General features: G+C 35.5%; 1 protein-coding gene across 2 annotated transcripts in view; it reads left to right on the forward strand.

Moving 5' to 3' along the window:
• Positions 1–12: 12 nt before the first annotated feature.
• Positions 13–21409, forward strand: part of SYNJ2BP (synaptojanin 2 binding protein) — a 29564-nt gene continuing 8167 nt past the window's right edge. Inside the window, exons 1-3 of one of the 2 annotated variants that reach the window (XM_079127195.1) lie at positions 13–152; positions 11354–11396; positions 14443–14579. In XM_079127195.1, the coding sequence (XP_078983321.1) occupies positions 11390–11396; positions 14443–14579 (144 nt within the window). In that variant the 5' untranslated portion in view covers positions 13–152; positions 11354–11389. The remainder of the gene's footprint in view (positions 153–11353; positions 11397–14442; positions 14580–21409) is intronic. The other variant, XM_079127194.1, reaches the window with a different exon arrangement.

A 21409-nucleotide genomic window follows, 5' to 3' on the forward strand; every position in this document is an offset into this window, starting at 1 on the left:
TGCTTGGGGCACCCGGCCGAGATTGATTCACCTTCACCTGTGCAGAGCGCCAGCTGACCCGAGGAGGAAGCCCGGCGAGCAGCAGAACATGAACGGAAGAGTGGATTATTTGGTCACTGAGGAAGAGATCAATCTTACGAGAGGACCCTCAGGTACGTGCGGGGCTTGAGTCGAGCAGGGGACTTGAGGGTGTAATTGCAGAGTAGACATTTGTTTTGCTGAGCCGGGTTTGCCTGCTCTCGGAGCAGGCAGGCCCCAACCTAGAAGTTTCCCCTTTTAGGCATGTAGAAAAAATTATATTGACCTCCATCCTTAGCCAGATAACGGGTCTGAGGTCTCGGCTTCATATTCCAGTCGGATTAGCAGGTGCGTTTATATCCAGGAAGGGGTTCTTTCAGCTAACGGTGCTAGTCAAGACGAGAAAAAGTCCAGCATATCGTGGACACCATACCCTTCCTTCTCTTGCCTGCTCTGTCCCTGTTTCTGAGGGACCAGTTAGGAAAAAACGATGTGAACTCTTGAATACGCAGCTTTCCCCCCCTGGTGCTAGAATTCCTTCCTTTCTCCTTCGATTTCCGAGAAATCCATGTACACTGTTAGCTAGAATGTTAAAGCAGGAAGAGACCTCAGAGATCCTTTTTTACTAAGTATCCAAACTTGGTACTGCTCCAAAATTATTCAGGGTTTTTTATTTTTGCTTTTTCATTAAAAACAACAACAACAACAAAACTAAAACGCCATTTAAGGCCCCATCTTCAGGCTATTGGATTCAGTTTGGATTTTGATTTTTGTTTTTTAAACTAAACACCTCCTGTGGTTCAGATATAACCAAATGCATATTTACCTCTGCAGTACTCTTTTCTACGACACTTCATTAAACTGTGCTTTTTGACATGACTATAACTGCCTTCCTTGAAGTTGGTTGCCTTTTCTTAAAGGCTTAGTTTTTCTATTAAGAGCTTTAGATTTATTATTTCACTACCTAGGGCCAAATCTTGTTATCTAGTCTCTTATTAGCTTTGTAACAGATGTAAGCCTTAATTTCTCCTCTGTAAAATGGGATTGGTTATAGAATGTACTTACAGTGTTGTGAGATGAAATGAGTTATCCTCTGTAAAATATTTACAACATTGTCTGACATGTGGTAAGCTGAGTGTTTGTTACTGTTATTGGATGAATGGCTAGGTGACACAGTTAAGTCCTGCTAAATACTGTATTTCACATGTCTCTAATAAAGTACTATGAGTTCTCTGAAATGTTTCTGTAATACTTTCATTCCTTTCTCTTTTCATTGTCACTACCTAGAATGGTCTATCACCTTTCCCTATGTGGAGTTTTGCAATAGTTTACTCACTACTAATAAATCATTCTTTATAAAACATGACTTTCAGATTTATCCACTCTTTGTATCCTCCTTCCTGTTGTTTAAAAAATAAAAAGGCAACAGCCGTTGATCTTAGGTATCCAATCATACCTTTTTGCATCTCTTTGTGATTTACTGTTAATACTCCATTATGAGCTAGTCAGCTTTTGTTCAGGGCTTATTCAGTGTGCCTGTTTCTTGGGTTCATTTTTCCTGTTTTATAGAAATTTCTCCTTCTCTCTTAGGGACTAATAAAAAGAAATAATTATATCTAACTAATGTATTTTACCCCAAGTAGTTTAATTTCTGTATGTTGATGTATTTATCCAAAATGAATGAATTTATTCACTGAATAGCTTCTTGAATTTTCCTAAGCATTTTCTTTTTTAAAAACACTTTTTTAAACTTCATTTTGTTTATTTTTTATTATTATTATTATTTTTTTTTATGTGGTGCTGAGGATAGAACCCAGTGCCTCACACTGAGCACTCTACCACTGAGCCACAACCCCAGCCTCATTATTTTCATCTTAATTGTGTAAGTCAACGAACTTCCTGGAAGAGTGGAGCTACTAATTTAGGATTGAATTTGGATAAAAACTGTCGTTTGAAGTTTGGTTGGTTCAGTTAACAAGGAAAGGTTTCAAGTTTCTGTTTATCATTTCCCACAGTTGATTTCCTGGTATATGTACTCCAGTCTTACAGTCTAATCCAGCTTTTCTTCAATGCCAACATGAGGATACATAGGGAAGAAGTCAGTAATTACCACTGAAAACCTCTGCACAATTTTGGTAATCCCATTAGGATCTTTCTTGCTACATGAAAAAATATGAAAAACCTCCTAATTTTAAGTATGCATTTCATTTATAGTCAGCATTGTCACTGTGTTTTGTATAGCTTCCTACTTGGGGACATAATGGTCCACTCAGGGCCCTTTTTTGCCAGTGTTTTGTCAAGTCTTGGTTATTTTCAGTTTAGGCCCATTTTGTAAGCCAACTGAACCTAGTCTTTCTGATCCTTCTTACTGCAAGGAAAAAAATTATGGGAAAATAATAATAATGAAATGAGTGTTAGAGGAGGCAAAAAGAGGGTTGGCATGTAGCTTTACATCTCCTCTCTGCCTACTTCCTCAACTGCGTAACTTGTTCTGGGTGACTTCAGAGGTATCTTCCACTTCTAAGAGTTCTTTATTCTTTGGCCCACTCAACATATCATTTTAAACATTTCCTGCCATTTTGGACTAACAGTGATATAAAGAAATGTTAAAGGCAGGGCTGGGGTTGTAGCTCAGTGGAAGAGTGCTTGCCTAGCATATGTGAGGCACTGGGTTTGAGTCTCAGCAGCACATATAAAAAAGTAAAGTCCATTAACAACTAAAAAATATTTTTAAAAAAATGTTAAAGGCAGTGGTCACAATCTCAGATGTCTTCAAGGGTCAAAAAGTTCACCTAAGCTTTATGAAACACTGTCTTTTTTCTTTTTGTAGAGTCTACCTTGATTATAGTGTAAAAGCTCTTTTTCCTTTATCAAATTGAGAGTGCTTAAAATTGAGAGTGCCCAGTTACTCTAAGAAATACAAGAGACTCTAATCTCTTCTTCTCTGGAAGGTAAATTGGTCATAAAGGCAACCCTACTGCACATTGGGTAATATTGAGATTCCTGTGTTCCTGCCTGAAGGCTCAATGGGTTCCTTCAAGATGCTCCTAAAATGCCATCTTTAGAAAGGGAAGAAAGAAAAAAAATCTCCATATTCTTACTTTATTGAAATAAGGCCTTGCAGAAGAAGGGGTGGTTGGTATAATATTTTAATAATGAATAATTAAGGAAGTATTCTCTTTCTGATAGTGTACTTGTTACTATATATATTTTATGGTATATTTTATATTTTTATTATACATATGTGTATACACACACCTCATTTAACAGCAACCCTGAGTGGTAAGTGTTTAATCTACACTATTAGATGGAGAAATTGTTTTAGAGAGGTTAAGGACTTGCTCAAGATCTAAGATCAGTAAGTTTCAAAGGATTTAACTCCAGGTCTATTGGTTGTTCTGCGCCTACTGTAGAAGCCAGACCTAACAGGTTGACTGTTAACCTTTCCCTTGGCCTTTATTTTGTTATATCATGCTTTATTCCCAGAAGGATTTGAGGCATCTTAAATGACTAACACAATCCATAGTGGAAAATTTTTATAGTTTGCCGTTGATAAAGCTGAGAGCATATTAAGGTAAGAACCTAAAAACAAGAAGCCTCGTTAAATCCAAGCATTTAAACCTTTACAGACCAGTCATGGGCTTTGGGTTTAACCCTGAGTATATTGCTAAGAGTTTTCTGACTTATTTCTTCCTTCATCTGTCAAATATATGTGAGACTTAAGGGCTTTATCTTTGCCCTATTGTTTCTGGATATACGAATTCTAGCCCTTCAGGGAATTTACAGTCCTATAGAGAGACATGATGTTCATGTGCATGAAGTTAAATCTCAGTACTTAGATGCAAATGGAAGTGAGAAGTGTAGAAGAACATGGTAATCTGAACCCATACTGGGGAAAGTTCAGCATAGAGGTAAGGACCAGCGTGGTCAATTTTTAAAAGGTTAAACAATGTTGGTTTTATAGAATAACCAGATTTTAGGCTAGTGTTAGGGACAGCTAAGATACCGTAAACAAGGGGAAGAAATATATGAAAAACTCCACAGAAAGATAAGAACTTTGAGGATTAGTCTAAAGGTCTGGATGTGGTGCGTGGTGCATGCCTGTAATCCCAGCGACTGAGGCAGGAGGATCCGAAGTTCAAGGCCAGCCTCAGCAACATAGCCAGGCCCTAAGCAACTTAGCAAGACCATGTTTCAAAATAAAACATAAAAAGTGCTAGAGATGTGGCTCAATAGTTAAGGGTCTCTGGGTTCAATCCCTGGTATCAAAAAAACACACAAAAACCCAAAAAGATTAGTATAAAGATCTTCAAAACAATCCTTAAGAAAAACGTCAACATCTTGAACTGAAGTTGTGGCTCAGTGGTACAGCACTTGCCTGGCATGTGTGAGGCACTGGGTTCAATTCTCAGCACCATGTATAAATGAATAAATAAAATAAAGGTTAAAAAAAATTAAAAGAAAAACTTCAACATCTATGCATTGTTTTGGGGAAATAGAAAGGTAAGCTGATAGATGCATCCCACTTTGTGGAACCACGTGACTAAGTGGAAAGTGGCCAGTGATTATATTCAAATAAATGCAAAATTATTTATTGAGGAAAAGACATCTAAACTAAGATGGTAGAATTGGAATTGTTGGTTTCAGAAGACCCAAAATTAAAGTGAAACTGTTTAGAATTTATTTAGTGTTTACTGCATGCCTACATATGCTTAGGAATTTTGGATAATAAAGAACAAGAAATGATCCCTGTTTTTAAGGATTTTGCAGTGCAATAGGATATTTGTTAGTCAAAAGAAAATGAAAATAAAAAAGTGTCACTGCAAAAAAAATCAACTAAAGGTGGAAAAAAAAAAAAAACCTGTATGGCTGAAATAAGGGGCAAAACAAAAACCACTGTCAGACATACAGAATTGCAAATTGACAGAAGTGAGTCCTTGACTATTGTTATGAATAAGCATTAAGTTCTTCAGTTGATAGGACAAATGGAATAAAAAAGATCTGGTAATATTCTGTTTATAACAGATTCACTTTAGAAGTAGAGACACAAGGAAATTTATAATGAAAGGATGAAAAAGGTTTTCCATTCAACAGATTGCTGGGGTGACTATACTAATTTCACACAAAATAGATTTAATGTGAAAAAAATTACAAGAGACTCGGACATTACATAAAAAATTTTTTATTCTTTTTAATTGACGTGACAGTAGAATTCATTTTGATATAATTATACAAGCGTGGAATATATCTTATTCTAATTAGGATGTACATGATGGATTCACTATGGTGTATTCATGTAAGTACATAGGAAAATTATTTTGTATTCATTTCACTGACTTTCCTTTTCTTATACCCCCTCCGTTCTCTTCCTTCCTCTTTATCTTTTCTACTGAACTTCTATTCTTCCCCTGCTCCCCTTATTGTGGGTTAATTGTGGGTTAACATTTGACCTTCGTTTTTTTTTGGGACTGGCTTATTTCACTTAGCATGATAGTCTCCAGATCCATTTATTTACTTGCAAATGTCATAAAGTCATTCTTTATGGCTGAGTAATACTCCATTGTGTTTCTATACCACAATTTATTCATTCATTCATCTGTTAAAGGACATCTAGGTTGGTTCCCGTAGCTTAGCTATCATGAATTGTGCTGCTATAAACATTGATATGGCTGTGTAGTATGTCGATTTTAAATCTTTTGGATATAAACCAAGGAGGGAAATAAATGGGTCACATGGTGGTTCCATTCCTAGCTCTTTGAGGAATCTCCATACTGCTTTCCAGAGTGGTTGTACCAGTTTGCAGTTTTACCAATGACGTATGAGTATACTCTTTTCCCCACATCCTCACTAACTTTTATTGTTACTTGTATTCCTGATAATTGCCATTCTGACTGGAGTGAGATGAAATCTCACTGTAATTTTAATTTGCATTTCTCTAATTCTAGAGATGTTGAACATTTTTTCATGTATTTCTTTTTTGGAAGTATCTGTTTAGTTTCTTTGCCCATTTTTTGATCGGGTTATTTGGTTGCTTTGATGTTAAGCTTTTTGAGTTCTTTGTGTATCTTGGAAATTAACACCCTATCTGAGGTACAGGTGGCAAAGATTTTCTCCCACTCTGTTGGCTCTTTTCACACTCTTGCTCGCTTTCTTTGCTGTGGAGTTTTCTAATTTGATGCCATCCCATTTATTGATTATCTTTTATTTCTTGTGCTTTAGGAGTCTTGTTAAGGAAGTCAGTTCCTAAGCCAATATGTTGGACCATTGGACCAACATTTTCTTCTAGTAGGTGCAGGGTTTCTGGTCTAATTCCTAGGTCTTTGATCTACATTGAGTTGAATTTTGTGCGGGTGAGTGATAAAGGTTAAATTTCATCTACATAAGGATTTACAATTTTCCTAGGACTGTTTGTTGAAGAGGCTAGCTCTTCTCCAATATGTGTTTTTGGTGCCTTTATCAAGTGTGAGGTAATTAGTTTTTGTGACTTTGTCTCTGTGTCTTCTGTTCTGTTCTATTGGTCTTGTCTGTTTTGATACCAATGTCATGCTGTTTTGTTACTATACTTCTGTAGTATAATTTAAGGTCTGGTATTCTGATGTCTCCTGCTTTACTTTCTCTCACTAAGGATTGCTTTGGCTATTTTGGGCCTCTTAATTTTCCAGATGAATTTCATGACTGCTTTTTCTATTTCTATGAGGAATGTCATTGGAATTTTGATGGGAATTGCATTGAATCTGTATGGCACTTTTGGTAGTATGGCCATTTTGATAATATTAATTCTGCCTATCCACGAATGTGGGAGGTCTTTCACTAAGGTCATCCTTAGTGTCTTGTCTTTTTCTTTCTTTTTTTTTTTCTTAGTTTCTTTCTTTAGTGTTCTACAGTTTTCACTGTAGAAGTTCTTCACCTCTTGTTAGATTGAGTCCCATGAGACTATTGTGAATGGGATAGTTTTCCTAATTTCTCTTTCAGCTGATTTGCTATTGTATTATAGGAATGCAATTGATTTCTGGGTGTTAATTTTGTGTCCTACTACTTTGCTGAATTCATTTATAAGTTCTAGAAGTTTCCTGGTGGAGTTTTTTGGGTCTACTAAATATAGGATCGTGTTGTCCATAAATAGATAGTTTGAGCTCTTCTTTTCCTATTTGTGTTCCTTCAATTTCTTTCTTTTGCCTAATTGCTCTGGCTAGAGTTTCAAAGACTACATAGAATAGAAGTGGTAAAAGTGGCCACTCTGTCATATTCCTGTTTTTAAGAGGGAATGCTTTCAATTTTTCATTCTGTTTAGAATGATGTCGACCTTGGATTTGTCATGTATAGCTTTTACAGTGTTTAGGTATGTTCCTTTCATCCTTATTTTTACATAATAATATTTTAAAAATCAATTCATCAGAAAGAATAGCAACCGTAAACATGTATGTACCAAAAAACAGAGTTCCAAAATATATGAAGCAAATGTTGAAGAACTGAAGGGAAAACAGATGATTTTTACAGTAATAGTCAAATTTTAGTACTCCAGTTTTCAGTAGTAGGACAATCAACAGAAGATGAATAAAGAAATAGAGGACTTAAACAACACTATAAACAAATTAGACCTAACAGATATATAGAACATTCCATCAAATAATGGCAGAATACCATTTCTCAATATATGATACTAGATTAATTAGACAGCCACAAGCATAAGAATGAATTTGTATCCTCACCTTACACAATATACAAAAATTAACTAAAAATTTATTGAATACCTAAGCATTAGAGTTAACAGTATAAAACTGTTACAAGAAGAGATAGGAAAAATCTTCATGCCATTGGATTTGATAATGATTTTTGGATGTAGCACCAATTGCAAAGACAACAAAAGAAGAATAAGCATATAATGCTTCATCAAACCTAAAAATGTTGTTCTTCAAAGGCCATTATCAGGAGTGGACAGAATTGAAGAAGATATTTGCAAATTATTTCTGGTAATGATTTAACAAGCAGAATATGTAAAGAACTCAGACTCAACAATAACAAAACAAATTAAAAATGAGCTAAGGACTTGAATAAACATTTCTCCATAGAAGATGTACAAGTGACCAGTAAGCACATGAAGAACATATTCAGCATCACTAGGCATTTGGGAAATACAGATCAAAACCATAGTGGGATGCTACTTCACACCCACTGGGATGACTATTATAATAATAAGTAACAAGTGTTAGGAAAGATGTGGAGAAACTAGAACTGTATGCATGCTAGTAGGAATGTAAAATGGTGCAACCACTGTGAAAAACAGTTTGACAATTCCTCAAATTGTAAAACAGAATTACTCGGTGTTCTGATGCTTCCACTTCTGTGTATATACCCAAAAGAATTGAGAGCAGAAACTCAAACAGATGATTGCATGCCAGTGTTCATAGAAGTATTATTGATAGGAGCCAAAATGTGGCAATAGTTCTCATGTTTCTTGACAAATAAATAAATAAATAAGATGTGATATATATAAGCAATAGAATAATATGCAGCCATAAGAGGGAACGAGATTCTGATACATGCTACAACGTGGATGAACCTTAAAGACATTTTACTAAGTGAAATTAGGCACAAAAGAAAAAGTATATCATTCCATTTATGAGGTATATAAACAAATCCATATAGACAGAAAGCATAATAGAGGTTACCAAGATCTGGGAGAAGGGGAGAATGAAGAGTTATTATCTGGTAGATATCGAGGTGGTGGATGTTTTTGTTTATTGGTTTTGTGACTATGTGTGTGTGTTGAAAATTCTGGATATGAATAGTGGTAATGATTGTACAACATTGTGAATGTACCTAATGCCACTGAATTATACACTTAAAAGTCATTAAGACTATAAATTTTACATTAAGCATGTTTTACCATAATAAAGATGGGGGATTTTGTATCCAATAGAGTTTATTTGATGTCTGATGAAAATTAATGGGATTTTGTGGTAGAAAGTCTATGCAGACAGAGGGACAAATAGAGTGTCAATCTAGTGTTCATTACTCAATTAGTGATTATAATCCTTGGTGTTAATGAATTTTTGTTTCATATGAATTATTTCTGGATTATATCCAGAATAAAAGGTTAAGCTGTTATTTTACTTTATAACTTTGAAACTTCATAGACAAGAATCTGAATGAAATGCAGTGTTTTTCCTTCTCTGACTTGAAGGTAAGCAGTAGGGACCAACCTCTGTGACAGAACTCCAGCGTGATGAATCCTTCCTCTGGAATATATTATGAGGACTGTTCTACAACCATTATCTTACGTTGTTTTTTTCAGAGCCAGCCCAAAGACCAGCTGGCTCCCAGGATAGTAAGCAGTGCTTAGAAGACTTTTTTTTTTTCCCCTTAAAACTTTTCTACAAAGATGCAGTGTGGCAAAATGATTAAAAGCTTATACCTTGGAATCAAACAGCCTCACTTGGAGTTTTGGCTTCACCAAGAGCTTTGTGGCCTCCATGACTCTCTATGACTCTTTTTGTTTTTGTTTTTGTTTTGTTTTGTTTTGTTTTTTTGGTACCGGGAATTGAACCCAGGGGCACTTAATCACTGAGACACATCCACAGCCCCCCCGCCTTTTTTTTTTTTTGTATTTTATTAGAGACAGAGTCTCGCTGAGTTGCTTAGTGCCTCGCTGAGTTGCTTAGTGCCTCGCTAAGTTGCTAAGGCTGGCTTTGAACTTGCGATCCTCCTACCTCAGCCTCCTGAGCCACTGGGATTATAGGCATGTGCCACTGCACCTGACCTCCGTGACTCATTTTTTTTTTTAGTTGTTGATGTACCTTTATTTTATTCATTTATTTATAAGTGGTGCTGAGAATTGAACCCATTGCTTCATACACGCAAGGCAAGTGCTCTACCACTGAACCACAACCCCAGCCTTCCATGATTCATTTTTAAAAATCATCTGTATGTAAGTAAAGTTCATACTATATTACTTCGTAGATATTAAATGCTCAGTAAATATTAATTGTTGCTGCTGCTATTGCTCTTACTTATAAATGGACTCAGGGTCCAGACCTGTAGTCAGGACCCGGTAGTCTAGAAGAATGTGTTTCTCTTTTAACTTTCCAAGGTTCTTCTACTAAACACTCTTTCCCTTTCAGTCCTCTAGTGGCATCATTGTTATACTACCTGCCACCTTTACTTTTTTGGGTATGTGTTTCGACTATTCATCAAATTTAGAGACTGAGCAACCCATTTTAATTTTTTTATATTTTAAAATTTATTAGCATATTATAACTAGAGTTCACTAACCACTCACTTTTTAGAAAATTTTGTTGAATCCCAATCTGTTATTTTTTCTCCCATTGACCTTCATCCTTTTTGGGCCTTATACTTGAGAGCAGAATTAATTATATCCTTCAGCTCTATAGCACACTGTTGTCATCCCTATGTCCCCCTCTCTTCTTCTTTTTACCCTTCATACCTAAACTCTACCTGTATATTCTTCCCTGTGAGTATCTACTTTAATATGTTTTTACATGCACTTTTGTAAACAGGTAATACTGTTTTGTGTTTTCTTATGGGAAGGTATTATGCTGTGAATATCAACATGACATTTTAAAACTCTGTCCATGTTATTTTAATATGATTAAGTTCCTCTAACTTTTAACTGTATTTTAACTGTTTTCCAAAAAATGAGCACTTAGATTACCATCAATTAGACACTACCACAAAATGTCCTGCATCTTACATTACTATTTGTAGATGGGATGATCAAATAGTAACTGGGATGATTTTGAAATTGAAAAGAAACTCTTTTTAACACTAGGGAAGAAGGTGTATACCAAGACTCGCAGACAAATCAGGATATGTGAACACCTTACTCATGAAAGATTTTTCTGGAGTATAGTTGATAGTTAGAAAATATGTACTGGATAGGCTTTCCCCTTCCAGTTTCAGACTGGCATCTGTTTCAGTTTGTTGATAACATGTACTGGATGATTGTTGCAGATTTAAAATATCACCCTTGCCAGAAACTACTCCTGAAGGGGATTTCTAGTTCAAAGGTTATAGACATACTTAATAAATTTTATCTCTCATCCAGTCTTTTCCTGTTTATTGGTGGGTGGACTTTTAAATCTCTCTTCCCACTTTTCAGTTCTTACATTTGTACTGTGTATTATTCCTCCTTTTCCATCAAACTATCTAGTTTTGGTAAATAGCCACTAATAGTTTATTGACAACTACTCCTAGAGCCTTACCCCAATATAGCAACTACCATGTATTTTATAAAGAATAGTTTTTTCAGATTTTATGCTGTTGGGTCAATTACTCTTTGAGGTAGAGGGCAGAATTTTTAATCCTTGTTTTACAGAAAAGGAAGCTGAGGATCAAAGATAAACTGACTCACATGTCTGGTAAGTTATGGAGTTGAACTTGGAATCATTTCTTCTGACTTTGATTTGCTTCTACAGTATTTAAAAGGAACAGGGAAAAGGATAAACTTCTGTTTGTGATTAAAGTAGGAACCATCCAGTTTAGCTTTGCCTGTCTCTGAACCTAACACATTATGTGGTAAATAATTCATAGTTTTTATTGAACAAATATACTGGGATTATCTAGGGATACATATCTCCAAGTTTGAATCTTATTTTTATTTTAGTACTGGGAATAGAATCCAGGGACTCGTGCATTTGTATGCTAGGCAAATGCTCTCCTACTGAAGTATACCTTCAACCCCAGGTTTGCATGGAAACACTATTACTCAGTGTTGTGGGGACTTTCATTTATTGCAGCAGAGTTTGAGTTATAGATGAGCGCAGTTCTGTAAAAGTGGATGAAGAAAGGCTTTACATCATTCCATAAGTTCTCATTTTAAGTGGTTTGGTTCATTTACGACAGAAGTTAACAGTGAGTTATAAGTGTACATATATAATGTGATGTTAAGGGGTGGTAATAAACTGAACTTGTTTATAATAAAGCTCAGTAAGATTTCTTCCACTCATCTTCTTTTGGATGCTGTTCTATAGCTTTAAATAACCTGTAGCAAAGTTCCTTCCCTCTCTTGCTAATTATTGTAATGCACTTGGCTGCTTAATACTTGCTTTCTGTTCCCAGGATCCCCAGAGACAACAGCATTTTGGTGAGATTCCAACCATACTGAGGATGTTGGATTTCTTTTTTGCCACAGTTTCGAAGTCATTTCAGAGTCTTCCATAGTCTGGATCTGCCTACATTTTCACTTTGTCTCAAGTTACCAGAACCTCCCCCCAAACCCCCATCTTCTCTGATACAAATTAAGTGTGTATATTTCATCCCACCAAGGTGAAAAACTTTTTAGAAAACCCACATATGTCTCTTTAAGTATCTTTTTTCTGTTGAGGCCAGTAGTATAGTGGTGACTATGGCTGTTTGTTTCAGTTGGACCAGTGCATTTTGTTTTTTGTTTACAAATTATCTCCCTTTTCTTTGTACTGTGGCCCTGAATTATACCAGCCAGTAGCTGACATAAAGAAGGACTTAAAGGAGTTTAGTTCAAGGTTTCTTTTTCTTATTTTATTTATTTTTCCCTCCATTTTTTTTTTTTTTTTTAATTTAAAAATAGGGCCTCACTAAGTTGCTGAGACTTGCTTTGAACTCAAGATCCTCCTGCCTCAGTCTCCCAAGCCATTTGGATTGCAGGCATGCGTGGTAGTGCCTGGCGTCTCCATATTTTTTATTGGTGCATTATATTTGTACATATTAATGGGATTTGTTGTTACATATCTGTACATGCACATAGTATAACATAATTTGGTCAGTATCACTCTGCTGCATTTCCCCCTTCCCACTTTGCCTTCCACCTCTTGGTCACTTTCCTTTACCGATGTTTTGATTTTTAGGAGATCTGCCCCCACCTTTGATATCCTTTTCTCCTTCTAGTTTCCACATATGAGAGAAAACACAATCTTTAATTTTTTGAGTTTGACTTATTTCACTTAACATGATGGTCTCTAGTTTCATTCATTTTCCTGCAAATGACATAATTCATTTTTCTTTATGACTGAATAAAACTCTGTTGTGTTATATACCACATTTTCTTTATCCATTCATCTGTTGATGGATACCTAGGCTGATTCCATAGTTTGGCTGTTGTGAATTGTGTGCCCTTAAATGCATGAGTAAAATCCCTTTATGACAGTGGTTTCTGTAGGGTGAAATTCTTTCTACAGCTTAATGGTTGGTTCATGGAAATGCCACTTTGTTAATCTGCTAGCTTGTTAGCTTGCTTGCTTTCTATATTTTATTATAATAAGATCATTTAAATCTATGTTGATAGATTTTATAGTGTAAAGTGTTGTTAAGTGGGATTTGGAGAGGGTGAGGTATGGGCAGTGCTGGAATTTGAACACATACCTAGCACTTCCTTACAATGCATTTTTTTGTGGGAGCAGCTTTGAAAGTTAAACTTGTGTTAATCTGTAAGCACAGTGTTCCATAATAGATCTCTTGAACTTACGCATTTTGCGTAACTAAAATCTTATACCCATCCAAAATAGTTAAATTCATAGAAACAAAGAATAGAATAGTGTTTTCTAGTGGACATATGGGCAGTTGCTAGTCAGTAGGGAATCCGTTTTGTTTCAAGTGAATAAAATTTGGTTATGACTATGTGCAAGTATATGGTTATTTGTATTTGAAGTTTGAAAAAAGAAAAAGGGTGAATTTGGTTCTGTATCTACCATGAAGCAGCAGTTACCTTTCTGGTTCTGAGGTTTCCTGCCAGCACCTGTACCACTGTCCCCCTCCCATAACACAAAATGGAAAAAAATAAATGAAACTCCCAAGACCACTTCTCCCAAAACCCCGCCACATATAGATTCTCCAGAATCAAAGAAGTATGAAGGGGAAGGTATGATTGGAAATCTCTTTCTAAATTAAGAACAGTTCATTTGGTAATAGGTTAAAAGCTTAGATTCTTATGAATGCAGCCAACCTGGTTACATTAATACCAGAAATGCCAGGAATTGGGCCTTCTGAATGCCATCAATAGGATCAAAATCAAATGTGAACAGAACCACTTAACATTTTACAGGGATGACTTTATTCTTTAAGTTGTATGTAGCTCTTTCTGTATATATTCAACAGGTCATCTTGATTTCTGTTTGTATTTTCAGTCCTACCTGACCTGAGTGGGCAACTTGGTACTCTTGACTTTAACTTTTTTTTTTTTTTGGGGGGGGGGGGGGCTGGGGGTGGAACCCAGGGCCTCGTGCTTACAAGGCAGGCACTCTACCGACTGAGCTATCTCCCCAGCCCCTTAACTTTAACTCTTCAACTTAACTGACCTTGCTTATGACTGTTCCAGCTACTTACTGACTTACTAGCCGCTTCTCCCCTAGGCCTCTTCTCTCTCTTTACTTCTCTAATTCCTTTTCTTTCTTCTTCATTCCCATCTCCTTCATTCCTCCATGATTTTCTCAGGGCTGGGCTTCAACATCGTCGGTGGGACAGATCAGCAGCATGTCTCCAATGACAGTGGCATCTACGTCAGCCGCATCAAAGAGAATGGGGCTGCGGCCCTGGATGGGCGGCTCCAGGAGGGTGATAAGATCCTCTCGGTGAGAACTGGCTTCTGCCTCCTTTGCTGTACTTTGCTCCCTAGTTCTTAGGTTCTGTCCTAACCCCTTTCTTGGGAAGATTTCTGCCCTCATTTTTGGGTGTGGAAATGCCCAGATTATATAGTTGAATGGGAGGAACCTTGCTCAGTCTTCCAGCTTTCTATTGAACTTGGAGGATAATATGATCCTTACTTGACAGACATGGCAAATTAAACCCAGAATATGAAGTTACTTGCCTAAGTTCCAGAAGAAACAAGTCAGGGAGAGGGAAGGACTGATGTGGGGAAAAGAGATTTAAAACCCACAATTTTCATCTTTTTTTCCAATATTTTATTACCTCTCTTTTGTTAATTAAAACATGAATTTGTATTGGGGGCGGGGAGATTGTTAGCCCCTATAAATGGATTTAGTTTCAAAGAAGGAAAGCAGAAATTCTCTGTATTTTCTTACCCATGATAGACTCAGAGCCCTTTCTTACGTGTTAGATAAAAAATTGGAATGCAGTTTGACTTGGTTATCTTATCAACTGTGTTCCCATTTCATACTGATAACCCACAATCTCAAAATAAATTAGACTTAGCCTATAGTAATTCAGAATACATGCACAATAAGAATTTTAAAACTATTAAAATGCATAGCATACCTTTGGCCCTATTTTTCATTTCTGTTCCCCATCATTGGCCACAGTATCACTATGTTACTATCAGTTGTGAGAGGGAGGAAGTTTAGTGATTTTGTAGATTTTATTTTTTTAAATTACACTCCAGGGCTAGCTAAAGATAACCAGCTAGTTACTAGTATATAAATGATACAGTTGATTGTTATAAAGAATGGAGAAGTTTTGGAGGGTGGGGTGAGTTTTATGTTCCTTCAAGTTAGAGGGGGCTTCAAAGGGCTAGACATAAATAAATGGAAATTCGAACTAGGCTATGTCTTATGGAAAAGCCCCTACTTTTTTCTTCACTTGGGCCATGGACCATGAGCCTGTGGTCTGAAAAGGAGAAAATTTTCTCTTCCTCTTATGAATTGAGGCACAAAGGTTAAGTTGGGAAGAGACTGAAATAAATGAATATAATATAGGCTAAGAGAAGTCTTGATTAAAGAATTAGACTCAGAGCCCTGATTTTTTTTTTTTTTTTAGCAGTACTAGGGATTAAAGCCAGGGCCTTGTGCTTGCAAGGCAAGCACTCTACCAAATGAGCTATATCCCCAGCCCCAGAGACCTGATTTTGAAACTACCTCCATAAGATTGATATATTCCTTTAAAGATTTCATTATAGCTTTGTTAGGAATTTTCCCTTTGGAGTTATATCTCATGCAGTTCAGTTGACTAGTGATTAAAGGACATATGTGGGAAGTCTCCTGGTCCTCTGAGTTGTCAACTTACTAGACACTTGTTTGCCATTCAGCCCATTTGGTAGTATGTGTAGGTAGAGATACAAAGAAAAAGAGAGAACGTCTAACTCTTCTTCACTTGATATCTGAGTAATTGAGAGATCAGGCTGATCAGTAGTTCAAGAAAGCTTTATGACTCCACTTAGTCCCCAGAAAATCAGAACAAACAGCTATTAGAGATATCTATATTAACTCAAAAATCTTTTTTAAAAAATGTGTCCTAACTGATCCAGAATGTAAATGTAAAATCATGGATGACTTTATTTCAGTCCATCTCATTGTTTTTCCTGTGTCCTAGCTCATTAAGCTTCTCCTAGGTGCAATTTATTAATCTTATAAGATGGAGATAGTGATAATCCACCTTTCATCTTAAAAGTATATTGAAGAGTTTAAAAGCAGATGACTGTTGCTCCCCAGAGAAAGACATCCTAAAAACTGTGAATCAACTTGGCAGGGGTATAGTAAGGAAAAAGAGTGGGTTGTTAAAATAAAGGTACAGCATGTAGTTAGGATCTATGTGGTTTATTATTTTGACATACAAATCTGACATACAAATCTGACATACAAATACAAATTTGACATACAAATCTCTGAACCGGCTCTGTGGTTAAAGAAAGACTTGAACAATAAAGGAATTAAGAAGAGAACCATAGTATCTGAAAAACTTTGGTTAAATTTAGATCATTGCAAAATGAAAATAGAAGTTTTTAAGCATCAAATGACAACTAACATTTTTAGAACTTTAATCTTGTTTAATATTATAATAATCCTATGAGGCAGATATGATCACTATGCCCATTTTGCAGCTAAGGAAACTGAGGCTTGATGAAGTCAAGCAACTTGCCCAAGGTCACACAAATAGTAAGTGTTAGAGAATTAAAACTGGTTTGTCCAAACTTGAAATCTCTGCTCTTACCTAGTGTACTTCATTGCCTCCTAATAGATAAAGGAAGAGCTAGGTTTAGTAATCCTAAAAAGAAAGTTGCATGGTCAATTAACAGTAAATGGTAATCATATGAATACTGGAATTAGTCTTTGTCTAAAAAACAGAATTAAGGGGAAAAGGGCATAACCGCAGAGAAAAGAATTTATTAGACATAAACTGAAGTGAGGAACCTTTGTTATGTGACCCATTGCCTCACACAGAAAAGAAATTATTGGACGACCTCCGAAGTTGTAAAATAGCGCTGGGGGTGATGGATGGTGAGAGATTATTATCAATGAAAGAAAAGTAGATGATTAAAAAACTTAGCTTACCTAACTTTAAAATTTATAGCAAAGAGGATTTTAACTTTATCAAAACACAAGAAACTAAGAAACATTACAAAGATATGTATAAAATATTGAATGTTACATAGATTTATATTTCTGTTCAAGCCAAGTAAGGAAAATACATGTGAAAAAAAAGAAAGGGAAAATGAAAGGGGACAGAAAGCCAGAAATAGAAAAAAGATATGGAGGAAATAAGACAGAAAAAGATGGAGAAATTCAGGAGGTAAGGGCAGCATATTTTCTCCTTTCTAGCTGGATCTGTATTCCTTTGACTTCAGTTTCCCTTCTGAGTTTACTCCACAATTTTCTTTGTAGATCCCTTTCCTTAAGAAAGATTGTGGAATAGTGTCTGTTACCTCACTCATCTATGGCATCATATTCCCTTTTTTTTTTTTTTTTTTTGGTGCTGGGGATTGAACCCAGGGCCTTGTGCATGTGAGGCAAGCACTCTACCAACTGAGCTACATCCCTATCCCCTCCCTGTCTATCCTTAAGTGAACCTGTTAGGCCATAACCACTAGATGGCTCATTTCATCCCTTTAATATATTTAAATATTCATTAATTATTGGTTTTGATGTCTGTGTGAAATGACTTAAAATTATTTATTAGTATATATATCCATTTTTTAATGCATTTTTCTATTCTCCAGACATGGGTTATTTTTCCATGTTTTAAAATGTGTACCACTTTTTTCTAATAACTTTTGCTAGATAACCAAACTAAAAATAAGTTTCTTAGCACACATCCATTTTTAAGTAACCAACAGAAATATCATTAGTGGTCTGCAAATTTTTTGTTATTATTGACTGTTAACTTAATCTTTCCATTTTTTCCAAGTAATACCCACATAGTGTCTTGATTTCAAGTTCTAAAACTGAATAATTGCATAATATATCACGTAGTTCCTTATTTTCTCATTGAAAGTGAAATTTAATTTTTTAATGATCACTTATGATTTCAACTAAAAAAGAAAAAAATTTAATACTAATCAATGTTAAATAATTGTGTGTGTGTTTGTGTGTGTGTGTGGAGAGGATGGTTTCATATTAGAATAAGTTACCATGGAAGCTGCAGAAATTTTCTTTTTGATTAAAAGAATAAAAGCGTAAACTGTCTTACATTTCTTATTTCCTCTCTCTGCCTAAATGAAAGGAGGTAGATAGTCAAGAACAGTCCATCCTCAGTAAACTCTATATATTTTATGATGCTCAGGGTGATGTAGCTGGTTTATTTCACAGAATAAATGAATGCTCTCCTCTTTAACCAAACCATTTATAAAACAAAATGGCATAGATTGGGCCATTAACCAACTGCATTTCATATTCTGTTCAAGCACAAGTCTTAATTCGGTGAATGAAAGAATTGGTTAGTTATCATTTATCAAAGTATATTTGATGGCCTCTGAGGCATATGCCAGGAGCTCTGGAAAGTTACAAAGAAGATGAAAGACTCATTTCCTTTTGGATTAGCAGTCAGGGAATGACCTAGCAGAAACCCTATCTAGTTATCTATAGAGACATTGAAATATACAGCAAAACCTTTAGACAAAGTATCTCTACAGAAGAGTCCCTCTTTTATCTCTGAATCTCTAGCATTGGTGCTAGGTACAGGGTAAAGACCTAATTTAGTTGTTCAGTTAATGAATCATTCTGTTATAACACATTGACTTTTTTGATTGGGTCTGATTAATTGGATTTAGATAACTTTTTTTTATTCTCTCAACTTTGATTTAAAAAGAGACAAAAATGTGGTTCATTTCAGGATCTTAGTAAAAAATTAAAATATCCACAGTAGTTTAAGATTGATGCTCATTAAATTGGGCCCATTCTTTATGACCCTACATCTATCCTATAGTGAGAACTCCTATTCTGGATTATCCTGAGGCAATTCAAAATTCTTAATCATCCAAAAAAAAAAAAAAAAAAAACTAATTTTAGCTCAACTTATTTCCTAAAGCAGGAATAGAAAGCACATCTGTAAAGTCTGCCAACAATCAGTTAAAGCAAAAGGTTTTGTGTTTCCCCATCAGTTAATTAGAACACCACCATACTGATTCTCCAAATAATTCATTAGGCAGAATTTTCTAGAACATTGCAAACTTGTTGTATCTTGGGCTCAATAAAACTTACTGTGCCATGAGTTAAGGAAGTTGAAGTAGCAAGTTACCAATTCTGGGATTACTGAACTGAATAGCTCTTGGAATTAAAAGTGAGATCCACGAACCAGCAGTCTGGTTATCAACTGGGAATGCAGAATCTCAGGACCCTCCCTAGACCTACAGAATCAAAATTATAAGTCCCCTGATGAATCTGCACAATAGTTTGAGAACCACTGTTGTAGGCAAGTATTTTTCAAACATTTAAAATTAGGACCTACGTATACTCCCTATTCATTAAATCAGAATAAGCCTATATATTTGAAATTAAAGTTTAAGAAAACTACTTTTCTGTATGTGATGAAATCCGGTATTTTATTTTCTTTTGATTTCATTTTTTAAAAATTAAGTACTCTTTTGACCCAGTGGGTTGATTTTATAACCTTCTGTACTGGGTCCGCAGACTTATATTTGAAATATCACTACTTTAGTAAATGGGAAATCATCAATGAATGATGCATGGGTAGTGTATTAAGTAGGGTAAGTAGCCTAGGAGTGAAAGACTATTGGAGGCAGTTTAAATTGTAGAATTCACTCAACTTCAGAATCACCTGGAGGTTGAGAGATATTTTCTGTATTAGTATGGATGGTGATAAAGTAAGTCAATTTTATAGATATATATGGTAAAATCTATAGAATTTGGTAGCTAGGCAACTGGAAACTGTAAAATGTTTAGGAGAGATTAAAAATATTGGAAAGCAAATTCAGATTTGTAGTAGAAATGATATTGTCAAGGGAGAAAAATCATAATCATGATTTATTTTATGGGGCTGGTTTATCTTGGGTGAAGGATGAAAAATTTTTTAAAAAAAGAAATTTCCTTTACATTTCTGAAAGTTCTCTTATTTTAAAAGGGTTTTGTTTTTAGTACCAGGAATTGAATCACTTTACCTCTGCACTCCATCATCAGCCCTTTTTTATTTTTTGAGACAGGATCTCACTAAGTTCAGGGCCTCACTGAGTTGTTGCAGCTGGCCTTAAACTTGTGATCCTGCTGCCTCAACCTCTTGAGTCTGGAATGACAGGTGTGTGCCACCACACCCATCAAAAGGGTTTTATTTTTAAAATAGTAATTAGAATAATTCTTATATTAGGATAATTTAGTCTTAACTAAGAGTGCTGAGAGGTCTAATTGACTTTTGTCCTTTATAATACTTTCTTTTGCCTAATATCACTGATGTCTTTCTTCTCTGTTAGCAGAAGGGTGCTCAGATGAGGGCCACGATTGTTCACTGAATCATTGGCAGGTAGAGCTACTATTAGACTCCAGGCCTTTCAACTCTGTAATACCGAGATTTTTGTCAGTCAGTCTTCATGCAGGTATAGCTTCTGCAGGGTACACTAGTAGCCAGACTTTGGAAAAATGTGACATTTCTTACGTTCAAGTGTTGTACAAACTGCTCTTCAGGTGTTATAAGGCTTATAATGATGAGTTGAGATACAATCTCTTCAAGTTACTCAAAGTAGAATGTGAAATGACATGAGGCAAAGTTCAGTTAGAGCTTTAAGAGCATTACGAGGATGGAGATTCAAAGAAGTAAACCACTCACATCTAGTGAAGTTATGAAGAAAGACCTTGTCCATGAAGTGGTGTGTAACTAAATTGCATTTAAAAATTTTTAATTCTACTTTAGTATATACAAATGAATAAAATACTACTATTTAAACACCTATGTTTTATGCATGTATAAGGTTTTTAAATGTATAACATTAAATATGGACAAAACTGTAAAATCAATAAAATTTACAGTATTAATATGATAGATTTGCTGAAATGAAATCCTTGCTTACAGTGTAAATTTGTGTAGGTCAGTGTTTTAAAGTGAGGGTTTGGGCACCAGGCTGCTTGAGTTTGAACCTTTGCTTTGCTACTTCCATTCTTTGTGCCCATAGATGAGTTGCATAGTTTCTCTGAGTTTTTGCTTTATCACTGGAAGTTCCTAAAGTAAAGGAACCATTGTGAAGACTAAATGAATTAATGTAAGTAGAATGACTAGGCAGCCCCAA

The sequence above is a fragment of the Sciurus vulgaris genome (assembly GCF_902686455.1).
Source record: "Sciurus vulgaris genome assembly, chromosome: 2".
Classification (NCBI taxonomy): Eukaryota; Metazoa; Chordata; class Mammalia; order Rodentia; family Sciuridae; genus Sciurus; species Sciurus vulgaris.